This window comes from Syngnathoides biaculeatus, chromosome 23, assembly GCF_019802595.1.
Source record: "Syngnathoides biaculeatus isolate LvHL_M chromosome 23, ASM1980259v1, whole genome shotgun sequence".
In the NCBI taxonomy this organism is placed as follows: Eukaryota; Metazoa; Chordata; class Actinopteri; order Syngnathiformes; family Syngnathidae; genus Syngnathoides; species Syngnathoides biaculeatus.
This window is the reverse complement of record NC_084662.1, coordinates 15,881,498-15,893,337: the sequence shown is the minus strand read 5'-3', so window position 1 is coordinate 15,893,337 and position 11,840 is coordinate 15,881,498. Positions and strand designations below refer to the sequence as shown.

The window sequence follows — 11,840 nt, the reverse complement described above, 5'->3', positions numbered from 1 at the left end:
TAAAACAGAACTGTAGTTTGATTAAAAACAACTCTTTAATCTACACTTGGACAAAAGAGAAAAACAATATATTTTGAAAAAGTGATAGCTCGTTTTATGAGTTAATTTTTTTATGACTATGCTTGTAAATAAAAGTAAAAAAAAAAGTCAAGGTACCATTCAACCATTTGTTCGGATTTAACTGCTAATGTCGAATACCACAACGCAATCCAAAGCGCTTCGGTTTGAGACATTTAATTTTTTCCAAACGTCTTTGCATAGCAACAAATGTAAAACAAGCAAAAACAAAATGCACCATGGATGAACCATCTTTTTTTTCCCCCATCTTCTTTGTTGTTCGCTTGGGCGTCTTCTCTTTCAACGACAGTGAGCGAGAAGCAGAGGGCCAAGTTTAAAAGTCCTTTGATGCCAACCGCCCAACGCTGCAGTCAAAAGGCCTCGCGCAGTGCCGGCTGACTGAGAGACACCAGACATTACAATAGGTACACCTGCGCCGCCACCAAAATGCTGAGATTTTCCCATTTTGGGGGGGTTTAGCTACACATGAAGGGAAACATTAGTACTTCTGTTAGCATATTTGCAGTTCATAGCCAAAAAACACTGTGTGTACAGTGAAGCCCAGATTTATGATCATTATTGGGGGGCAAGTTCCAGTCCCACTCACAAAACAGGTGAAAATTCACTTTGTAGAACAAATTTTAAATAGTCTCACCACCCCCTCACTTTAAACATTAACATTAAATAAAAAATGTGCATGGGGAGAACGTTAAGCTTTCTGTTTAGCAAGGCTTATAACCAGGTGCGCTCTGTAAGACGAGAAATTACGGTACCGTTTATCCATTTGGATCTTTGTACTGCTTTTTCGGCAGGTCCGGGTTGTTACTTTTACATTTTAAGCGCAAGAGAACCAGCCTTGTGAAGTTAAATAAGGCAACTGAAGTTGTAAGTTATTTTCCAAACCCAAACCGAAGTTCTCCTCTCAAACGAGGGCCAGACGATCAACCAGCGTGCAGGAAGAGGCAATGGTCATGGCAGGACAGCCTGCGGTATGACAACGTGCCAGAAGAGCATCTGACACTTCCTGGCGGTGGTGGATTAATCTACTTAATCGCCCGACCAAACCCCCCCCCCAACTTTTCTATGCTACGGGAGGGGAGGGGGGTGTCATTCAAGGTTTTTTTTTTTTTAAAGACATGGATGACACCATGATGCCCTTGACACTGGATCTAAGAAGAATCCTTCCAGGACTGCAAGGAGCTGTGGCAAGGGAAGCTGGGAAGATACCTTGGACTCAGGGCAATTATCGTAATTTCCATGGCAATAAGCTGTGACTTTTTTCACATGCTTTCAACCCTGCGTTTTTTTCTAATGGCCGGAAGGGGGCACTTGAGCGGAAAAGGTAAGAGTGAGGCCGGTGGAATATATGTGCCGAGGAAGTGACTTTTACCGGTCCAGCCCTGTTAGCGCTGCGCTAGCATGTTACTGTCATGTCTCAGTGATTTTTACCGGGATGTTTTTTTTAACCGGCCATGTCAGTGCAGTGGCACTAGCGTTAGCTCCGTGTACCGTCTTTGTACGTATCTCGTGTTTCAATGTGGGCACTTATGGCTTTTACACAGCTGCGGCGTATGTACCAAATGGTATTTCCTTTACAAATGTATTGAGTGAAGCTTTTAACCAGGTGCGCTCTGTAGGCTGGTAATTACAGTACTTCCAAAGGAAAAACTTGTCATTTGGGTTTGAAACTTCGCATTTGTATGTTATTCATAAAAAGAGCAGGAAGTTTTTTTTTTTTTTTTGAGTGCTAAAGCAATAAAACTTTGCTGCAATCTTCTGGCATCTTGAGGCCTAGGAAATACATAGACATGAGTTGTTGTGCCTCATTCAAACAAAAGCTGTGCTTTGCCGCCATTTTGTGGCACGTATCGATGATAAACCTTTGCAGGAGGACATCAGTTATATACTGTATCCCTAACTTTTTGTGAGTGGCGCACAGTCGAGTTCATACAGCTTTATTATAGCAGTAATGGCGGCGTTTTTTTCGCAGGTGTACCTAACTGAGTGTCGGGCGGTCAGGCGTCCCGCGCCAAGGATTATCTGTACACGGGCGGCACGTCCACCTTGATCCGCAGGGCGCTGACGGGGTCCTGGCAAAAGACGGAGATGTACTCCAGCACTTTGGAGTTTAGCCTCTTCTCGCTTTCCTTGGCACGGTGGCGCTCTTTGTCCCAGCGCTCGCGCTCACCGTTCATCTGCGAGAAGAGGTTGAGCTGGATGGCGCGCAGCGTGGCCGCCAGCACGTACGCGGCGCCCTGCAGCCCGTGGCACAAGGCAGCCCCCACGCTCAGCACCGCCGCCATCAGGTTGGGCATGGTCTCGCACAGCACGCACGCGCCCTCCAGGAGGTGCAATGTGCAGGCGCGGCCCACCGGCGGTGCGCCATGTGGTTGTGGGTAGGTGGGCGGGGCTACGTCCTGCCGTTGGGCGCCTGCCAGGAGGTGGCGCGCGCAGTCGCTGAAGTGGACAGCGGCACGGCGCAGCGGCAACAGGGCCAGGTACAGGTGGCACGCCGCTTTTGTGAGGGCGTGGAAAAGCAGACGCAGCTCCAACACCGCGTTGCCTGGCCAGGAAAGAAGAGATTAACGAGTAGCCAAATCAGATTGGATTTCTAATCTGATGCGGTGACTAATGTCAGCAAGCATTTAAGTCTCATGGAAAGTCACCCGAGCACGCAAAGCACATTGTTTGACTATAAACTGGCAAAACTACACATGAAGCATCTCAAGAGTCTCCATTGCATTTCTGACAACTTTTTACTTTTACACTCTACACTTGAGAAGCTACACTTTCTATGAATTAATTTGTCAAAATATGCTTATTAATTTTTTTTAAACCTTTGCAGATGACAATGTAAAAAAAAAAAGAGGACATAAATACATTTGAGATTTTGATGAATACATTGAAAGAGTCAGATCTTGGGAAGGCACCACATAAACAATGTTGCATTTTGTGCTAACCTAAGAACCATCGGCTTGTAAGATGATTTTTATCATTTGCTAATTTAGCATTTATTGTTAGTGATCTCACATTAAAGCCATGGAAACATGATTTGACGGCAAAGCAGAAGGAACTGGCGCTAGCTAGCTAGCGACTTCACATTCGAAATTTATTTGCGAGTACATTTCAGAGTATGTAGTGGTAAACTTTTACTTAAGAAGTTGACTTAGTCTTCCTGATTCCAGTTAAGTATCAGTACTCCAATTGCAAGTACATTTGATAACTTTGATCACGACATGTTTAAAGGTGATTTGCATCCATTTTTGACCGACTGTATTCTCAGCGTCTTTTTGCAACATTGTATTATTTTAGTTGTCACTTCAAACTACAATAGAATGCCACTTTTAACATTCGCAAAGTTTAACTTACTTTATTAAAAGATAGGAAAACCAAGATCAAAACGACACTTCAATATTACATGAAATTGTAGTCCTACACAAAGCACACATTTAAGGTTCCAATCAAATTCTGGAAATTATTAATTAAGACATACCGATTAAACATCATGACATATTTTGAGGAAATGTTTGATTTTATGTTTACTCACAAAGTATTGTATGTCTCCAACAAATATGACAAATTTTGTTTTGATTAAAAACATGCAGAAAAAAAAATTGTTGATTACCTGTCTGACATTTTTGTTACTAATCCACAAAAACACATAAGCGTGATTACCCCAAAATTTGGGAAATCATACTGAAAATGTTGTTTGTTCATATTGTAGTTGAATAAAATGTTAAAAAAATACAATTTCTTGAACATTAATTTTCCTATGTGGACACTACAAATAAATAAAAGAATATGATTGACGTGTCTTTCCAAGCCCAATAACATTAAAATACTCAATGATTATTACTCAGTCACTGAAATGATATGGTAATAATATAGACATAAAGCCAAGCAATAATAAAATACAATATGTAAGGCAAGAGTATAATTTATGATTTAACAAATTTGTTTTTAATGTGCTTTGGAAGTGCTTTTAGTCTCAATTTTAGAGTCAAAAGACCAACATTTGATTTCATAGTACAAGACAGAAAAACAAAAAATAAAAAGTCAGTGACCTCTCACTTAGCAACATTATATTCTTTCAAATAAATACTTAAATTTAAAAAATTGCGTCTTACCGTCTATAAAGCAGAAAATCCACAGGAGGACAATACACGCCGCTAAAGAAGTGAACCAATCCATGTGAGCCGCTCGAAAGGCCGCACAAAACTAGGCAAAGCGGAAAAAAGCAAAAAACGGTCGACTTCTGATGATGACGCCGTTCACGCACTCACATGATCAGCACCGGGCGTCTGGAGGGTGAAGGCTTGGGGGAGGACTCGGAGGTGCCAAAGCGCCGCATTAATTAAGATTGTTAAGTCTCTCGCCGACAAGTCGGCTGCGTCCTCTAGTGTTGCCCGTTGGCTCACTTGGGCTTGAAAAAGGGAAGAACGAAGTGGCCGACGTTCAATGGCGACATATAACGTATGACATGTCCTGTATATTGATTTTTTTTATTTTTGATTGATACATTGATTAAATGATTGAGCTCTTGGGAAGGCACCACATGAACACGATGTTGTTGTCTGCTACAAGAATAATTTGCGCTCACTTTAATTGCATTTTACCAATTATGCTAAATTAATGAAAACATTTTTCACCGTTTACACAGGTTAACGCCATTTTAAAACTAGAGAATGTGATACTGGAAGCTAAACTGAAATGCTGTACATGGACTTGAAGGGGGGACACACTTTTAATCTTGTTTAAAGTCTTGAAATATAGCTCACCTAGTGCATTAGTAAAATTATGTGTACTCTATTTTTTTGTTGTTGTTGATATCCCTCCAAACCTCAAGTAAGGAAAAACAACTTATCAGACACAAAAAGCAAAACTGATGAGTTGTCAATCATTTGCAATGGACCCTCGGGTACACTCTGATTGCGCTGATCTGTTGGCATGGGCTTTGCTCAAACTTTTTTGGAGTATCTCCCTCCGGAAGATTCACCAAATGGCTATCCCTCATTTCCTAACCATTGGGCATAAGCCGAGCAAAATGATAGTGAGCAGAAGTGATGAGACGTTTCTGCTGGACATGTACATTTATCACCTTTTGGATTTTTAAATTGATAAATACATTGTATATTCTCCAAAGTAAAACTGCAAACTGATAACATTTAATCTGATCCATTATGAACAAGTCATGGTAGCAACGTAAAGCCATTCCTAAAGACAGCATCATGTTTACAGTGACGATCCTAGGTTAGAATTGCTAACACTCCTATTTTGTGAAAGATTAATCACAACTATGCACTATCATAATCGTATACATTTGCAATTTATTTATTTACATGTCACGTTTTGACTGGAGAAAACATCAAGTGTATTCAACAGCAGCGGACTACACGTAAACACTTGTCACACATTTCAGCCATTTTCAAAACCACAATGAATTGTACCGTAAACGGTTCTCAACTGTCGTCACACTGGAGCCGCATTTTCCTACTGTTGCCAGGTTGGAGCGCACTTTTACACAAATTTATAACACTGAAACCTATAGCCGATGCAAAAAAACATGTTCATCACGTTATAATTTTAAAAGCCGTCGTTGAAAGCGAATCACGACTTTACCTGCCTCCGTCACGAGGGATGACGTCTCATGGTTGTCACGTCAACGGGCCGCGTGCGCACGGGAGGAAGGAAGCGAGGACCGGACAATATCGTTCTCGCTTTTCGGTCGAAAAGTTTGACAAAAAGTGTTTCGAAAGATAGTTCGAAATGTAAAACGGTGTCAAGACCTGAGTGTTGTTATTAGCTTTCGCTCGACTTGTAAACTCCTCGAAACTTCGAACGAGGTTAGAGAGTCTCGCAATGCATCATGGGTATTGATCATTATTAAGTGGCGGGATCTTTACTGTTGTTGGGGACACGGCTAGCTTAGCAGGCTAAAAACAGTGACAATATTTTTCTCTCTTTTTTTCAAGGTTGAGCAACATTTTTATATCGTTTCATTGAAAGCACCAAATGCATTTTTGCTTTTTACCCGGAATAATTTAACACTATGGATGATCCTTATTATATTGAAACCCCAACAGTGGTCTTCCAACCGTAATTTGAAACCAGATCCCTTGCTAGAAACTAATTTGTTCAATTTTGAAACCCCAAACTGTCCTTACAACCCTAACAGTTGGATTCCAATTCGGAACCTGAACCCTGTCTTGGAACTTTATCCTGGATCAGAGCCCAAACTGTTGCTTGATATTACGCTCCGATTCCAGTATCGTTAAAATGAGTGTGATAAATGAATGAAAAAAAATAATAAAAATGAAACATGTAATTGTCAAGCACATTTTGTTTACCCTGTATTTTCTTTTTAGTCATGTGGTCGAATAAGAGGAATGACGGCTTCATCACCTACGATGCAGCGTTTGATATCCGACTTCTGGCATCTGAGGTGGGTCAGTGCAACTGTGGCTACGATGCTAAAACAGTTGTGATAACTTTACTAAAAATGCATTTACAGGTAATTGATGTCATGTTGCTTTGTTATGTTAGCATATTGAGTATTTTTTTCCCCATAGTATGTCATTACTTTCTGCACAAATCACACATTTGTAAAATTATGATTTTATTGTCATGTTACGTTCTAGTAACTTACTTGTCCTTGAACTCATTGTAATATTACAAATTTATCCTACAAAAAATGACTTACCATAAAAATAATGGCTATGATTGCAAAATTTCTACTCATGCATAAGTCTTCATTCCCTTGACTTTCTTCTCACACTTTTTTTTTCCTTCAAAATTAAGTTTCCTGTAATATCTGTCCATCCATTGATTTTCTTTGCCGCTTATGCTCACGAGGGTTGCGGGGAGTGCTGGAACCTATCCCAGCTGTCAACGGGCAGGAGGCGGGGTACACGCTGAACTGGTTGCCAGCCAATCGCAGGGCACATCGAGACAAACGGCTGCACTCACAATTTGCAATTTAGAGTGTCCAATCGATGTTGCATGCTTTTGGGATGTGGGAGGAAACCGGGTGCCCGGAGAAAACCCTTGCAGGCACTGGGAGAACATGCAAACTCCACACAGGAGTGGCTGGAATCGAACCCGGGCCTGTAATATTACCGACTTTGTATTCTTCACAGAATTGTGGCATTATTCATATTTCGGTATTGTTATTTCTTCTCAGCACAGTTGTATTACTTGTCAACAGTCAAATTGATGGTTTCATTATTGAACAGAATATTTGAGGCTTTTCATAAACGCATTATTTTCTCAGCATGACTGCAAAAAGTGCAGCAAAAAGGGCACTCATGCAACACAGTAAATGCTTCGATGTTGTACTACAGGCGGCGGAGTCCAAGTACTCACGACCTGAGGTGAGACTGTGCGCCCCGGTGAAGAAGAGGAACGTGGGCGTGTACATTAAGCAGAATAAACGTGATGATGCCACTATGGGGGTCCAGGGACCGAGGCCATGGAGAGGGTGTCTCTCTCACGCCTCCACCAGGCGAGTCCAGGTACTGGATGATAACGCGCTCCCTTGCTTTGACCAGATCTTATCTTCATTTCTATTTCAGGGAAAGCTGGAAGCTGAACTCAAAGAGGCAAAAGAACTAATTCAACCTTTATTGGACACAGAAAAGGTAATATTTAAGAAGTATTTTTTTTTTTTCAAGTTAGGTAAAAAGTAGCACTTTAATTGGATATACCCCGAAAAAGGTTTATAATTTTTCTTTCAGTCATGCGTGACTTCAACATATAGCGATGCCTTAAGATGAAGAATTATTTTTTTTTTTTCCCCAATTACCACACAACTTTAAAACACACTCAAATGATTAGTTCACCGTTTAAAGCAGGGGTCTCAAACTCTGTTTAACTTGGGGCCGCTATAAGCGGAGTCTGGGCCGACTGGAGGAATTAAAATTAGAAATGAAAAACAATCCCATCATCTCAAACATTTTTTTTTTTTTTAAACAAAGTAAGATGAAGGACGCTGGTGTTTACAACTTGTGTGTAAAACTTCTTAAAAAAATCCTTGGAAACGCTGCTGTAACTCCATTGAAAATTGTTTCTCTGACAAGCTCGATCACCATCTACGCCGCACACAACACTGTAAAATTGCCACACATAAAACTCAAGGGCCTCACTACCAATATACTGTCATATTAAGGTGGGGACCCGTGTGACGGTCTGAGCACTCCCCCGTGCTGAAAAGTCTCCTTGTGGTTAATGCACATGTGTTACTATCAGGGGAACTATGGGTACGTAGCAGACGCTTACTGGGAAATCACCCGATCTCATATTTCCCCTTCTTCTAGTAACACTGAGAGGGAGGTAACATACCGAAAACCTAACCTTAAAGCAAAAGTTGGTAAAAAAAAGAAATACATACCTTGCTGATATACAGATGTTCGTCTTTCTGAGACATCCATAGCGAAGATGAACATGTTGTAGCATGGGAGGAGACATTTCACACTGGCCGGAAGTTTACAAAATATACACTCATGCGCATTAATATTTGCGCATGTGCATTAATCACAAGGAGACCTTTCAGCACCGGGAGCGCTCAGACCATCACACCGCAAAATATCATCTCGCGGGCCACAAATGGCCAGCAGACCGCATGTTTGAGACCCCTTGATTAAAGGCATGGAAATGCCATTAATCCGTTCCAGCCTCCCCCCAAACTCCCCTCATTTTTTCTTGTTTTGAACAACCCTAACGCTAACCGTATTTGAAGCGTACTCTTTTATTTTTCTTTAAAAAACGGGATTAAACAAACAAAAAAGTGAATTGCGATTCATTTCTTGCAACACCTTCTGGTGTGCACGGCTTGGCCACCAGGGAAGTATAACACAATCATTAAGACAAATTAAGAAGAATGTACTACTATAAGTGACTCAGTAAAGCATCCATCCATCCATTTTCTCTGCCGCTTATCCTCACAAGGGTTGCAGAGAGTGCTGGAGCCTATTCCAGCTGTCAACGGGCAGGAGGCGGGGTACACCCTGAACTGGTTGCCAGCCAATCGTAGGGCGCACAGAGACCAACAGTCGCACTGAATATCACACCTAGGGGCAATTTAGAGTGTTTTTTATTTTTTGCCAACAATATTGCACAGTACAGATCACACCCCGAACTGGTCGCCAGTCACTCGCAGGCTACATACAGAGACGGACAACCATTCACACCGTCACTGAGTGGGAATCGAACCCATGCGTGCTGCATCAGATCATTCTACCGCTCACTACACATCATACATGACTGCATTTCAATTCAATGGAAAAAAAATTGTTCTGACATACAAGTAAATTGACCAAAAAGGTGTTTAACTCTTAAGTCCATGTAATGGTAAAGAGCAAGATGCGTTTAATTTTTTTTTTTTGATGTGAAGGAATTGGAGAATTTTCTGAGCAGGCACGATGAAGCCAAGGCAATGAAGAGGGAGGTGATGCGCAAGGTTTTGCATGAAGACTTTTGGGCGCCGCTCCAAAAGAAGCTCGACTACCACATGGCCACTTGCAACCCGGCCGAGGTCAAGCGGCGGCAAAACTTGTACCAACAATTCCTCCGGCACGGAAACGCCAAGGTTGGTTGGCGAGCCTGACTTGTGGATACAAAGTCCTGAAATGAGCGTTGGGCTCACTAACCTAATCTCACTTTCAGGGCCACGTGTTTTTAGACACTTGTGACCTCAATGAATACAATCCGTATCTCCTCTACGGCAAAAAGCCACACAAATGCAAGGTGAGTTTCTCACGTCACGCTTTCCATCGTTTGTGTGTTTGTAGCCAAGTGTTGACGTGTCGATCTGGATGTTTTTTCCCCAGGAAGGTATTCTTCCGAGGATGCTTTCCACCTAAAATTTGATGTGCTGTACATAAACTTTGAGTATATATTTTTTAAAACTTGAATGTGAAACAATTGATTTTGTGTTCTTGTTTAAATATTTATTTTTAATTAAATGTTTGTTTTGCACAAAATGGTGAATGTGTGCAACACAATTTTCTTTAATGTTCACCATTACAATGACAAATATGATGCATTTAAAAATAAAAAAAAATTGGGTGAAATAATAAAATTGAAAAAAAATACAAAAATATCATTTTAATGGTAGATTAAAAAGCATACCTCTATAGTTATTATTCAGTTGACGGTTTAGGACTATTTTGTATTCGATTGGGAATATTATCCAAGTATAAGTAAATAACTGTAGAGTAATAATAATTGATGATTTTGAATTTGGGTCAAAGATATTTAAAAAAATACAAATACAAAATCATAATTTGATCAATAAAAAAAAAAAAAAAAAAAAAAAAAAAATCCAAAAAAATATTACAACTAGGAAAAAGAACAAAATAGAAATACAAAAATAACATTTTGATCAATAAACATTAAAACATTTAAAACAATATTACAACTAGGAAAAAGAACATACAAATCTGTTCAATGATTAAAAAAAGGCTGAGTGTTAAATCATACGATCCGATTCGGATTTGATTTTAATTTTCATATTCAGAGAGACTATCAAACTACATTGTCATTTAACGTGTTTGGGATGTAGAATCTACAGTATGTCCTGCAAAGACCATCGATTGTCTGCAATGTGTTTAAATTGTCTTCCCTGCTGACAACATTCCCACACAGCTGAGGGTGGCTGAGCTGAAGGAGATGGAATTACTATACGAATTGTCCAAGATGAAGAAGACTCGTTGTGAAGCAGGTACCTTTGTCAATTAGCGGTCACAAATTACATACCGCTTATACATAGATATATAAAATGTACTTTTATTTGACATTTCTGTTTAGGATGCCTATATAAACGGAACGGTCATAGTAAGGTCCAACATGGTGACTATGTGAGTCCTGTCGTCAGCTCATTCAATGTCCAATCAGTGGACAAGGACCACACGAATTACATGAGTTCCAGGTACGACTATCCATCTATTTTCTTCGCCGCTTATCCTCACGAGGGTCGCGGGGAGTGCTGGAGCCTATCCCAGCTGTCAACGGGCAGGAGGCGGGGTACACCCCGAACTGGTTGCCAGCCAATCGGAGCATAGAGACAGTCGCACTCACAATCACACCTATGGCCAATTTAGACTCCCCCAATTAATGTTGGATGTTTTTTGGGATGTGGGAGGAAACCGGAGTGCAAACTTCACACAGGCGGGGCCGGGATTGAACCCGGGTCCTCAGAACTGTGAGGCCAACGCTTTACCAGCTGATCACCGTGCCGCCTAGCCCAGAGTACTGTTCTAAAAATAGCTCCCCGGTGATGGGAAATGGTGATTTCCAAGGAATGTCGTACAAAACCGTGAGATGATTTGTCGTACGATGAAAATAAACTTGACACCCGTGACAGCTACTGTATGTTTGAAAAAAAAAAAAAAAAAAATATTCGGTGACCATAACAATAACGTGTAATGTGTTGTACAGCTTGGACGTACCGTACCATGTACGCGAGACCTCCGCACGGGATGGCACATGCCATCACCCCGGCTGCTGGTTCTCCAGATGAGTTCTTCACTTCACTTCGCATCATTGAAGCCCATTTTATCAACCCAATCGCCACCTGTCAGTATGACTCACGCACTGATACAAGAACACTGGTGGTTCATAATGAAGCCCCAACAAAGACGACTGTTTGTATGTACAATGTACAGGACTGCACAGCGTGTACAATTTATTAATTTAATGTTGACTTTCACACAACATTAACGGTATGTTATGCTGTTTGCATTGTGTGCAGACGCTGAAACAGACCTTGCATGTTTGTACTAATAAAA

General features: G+C 41.0%; 2 protein-coding genes across 10 annotated transcripts; one reads left to right on the top strand and one right to left on the bottom strand.

The window, feature by feature from the left end:
* Nucleotides 1–89: 89 nt before the first annotated feature.
* LOC133496185 (uncharacterized) lies at nucleotides 90–5,812 on the bottom strand. 6 transcript variants are annotated; one of them, XM_061811433.1, is made up of 5 exons: nucleotides 5,677–5,812; nucleotides 4,341–4,480; nucleotides 4,185–4,275; nucleotides 2,246–2,620; nucleotides 90–2,147 (listed from the first exon to the last, which is right to left on the bottom strand). In XM_061811433.1, exons 3-5 carry the CDS (start codon nucleotides 4,246–4,248, stop codon nucleotides 1,972–1,974), a joined length of 615 nt encoding a protein of 204 aa, XP_061667417.1. In that variant the 5' UTR covers nucleotides 4,249–4,275; nucleotides 4,341–4,480; nucleotides 5,677–5,812; the 3' UTR covers nucleotides 90–1,971. The 6 variants fall into 6 exon arrangements, with proteins under 6 accessions (XP_061667417.1, XP_061667415.1, XP_061667418.1 ...); XM_061811431.1 differs by having other exon boundaries at nucleotides 4,185–4,480; XM_061811434.1 differs by lacking the exon at nucleotides 4,341–4,480 and having other exon boundaries at nucleotides 5,677–5,775.
* fam228a (family with sequence similarity 228 member A) lies at nucleotides 4,491–11,788 on the top strand. 4 transcript variants are annotated; one of them, XM_061811428.1, is made up of 9 exons: nucleotides 4,493–5,560; nucleotides 6,423–6,499; nucleotides 7,398–7,568; nucleotides 7,629–7,694; nucleotides 9,446–9,640; nucleotides 9,718–9,798; nucleotides 10,699–10,774; nucleotides 10,861–10,981; nucleotides 11,491–11,788. In XM_061811428.1, the coding sequence occupies exons 1-9, from the start codon at nucleotides 5,494–5,496 to the stop codon at nucleotides 11,570–11,572; spliced, it is 936 nt and encodes a 311-aa protein (XP_061667412.1). In that variant the 5' UTR covers nucleotides 4,493–5,493; the 3' UTR covers nucleotides 11,573–11,788. The 4 variants fall into 4 exon arrangements, with proteins under 4 accessions (XP_061667411.1, XP_061667412.1, XP_061667413.1 ...); XM_061811427.1 differs by having other exon boundaries at nucleotides 4,491–5,560; nucleotides 10,861–11,788; XM_061811429.1 differs by lacking the exon at nucleotides 4,493–5,560 and adding an exon at nucleotides 5,760–5,900 and having other exon boundaries at nucleotides 10,861–11,788.
* The last annotated feature ends 52 nt before the right edge of the window (nucleotides 11,789–11,840 follow it).

Excerpts from the sequence above, each read along its gene's own strand:
- LOC133496185 (XM_061811431.1), bottom strand. The coding sequence starts at position 4,248 with ATGGATTGGTTCACTTCTTTAGCGGCGTGTATTGTCCTCCTGTGGATT. Across the intron at positions 2,621-4,184 it reads GATTTTCTGCTTTATAGACG|GCAACGCGGTGTTGGAGCTG; the intron begins GTAAGACGCAAT and ends TTTCCTGGCCAG. Across the intron at positions 2,148-2,245 it reads CCTCTTCTCGCAGATGAACG|GACCCCGTCAGCGCCCTGCG; the intron begins GTGAGCGCGAGC and ends GTCTTTTGCCAG.
- fam228a (XM_061811427.1), top strand. The coding sequence starts at position 5,494 with ATGAATTGTACCGTAAACGGTTCTCAACTGTCGTCACACTGGAGCCGC. Across the intron at positions 6,500-7,397 it reads TCCGACTTCTGGCATCTGAG|GCGGCGGAGTCCAAGTACTC; the intron begins GTGGGTCAGTGC and ends GTTGTACTACAG. Across the intron at positions 7,695-9,445 it reads CTTTATTGGACACAGAAAAG|GAATTGGAGAATTTTCTGAG; the intron begins GTAATATTTAAG and ends TTTGATGTGAAG.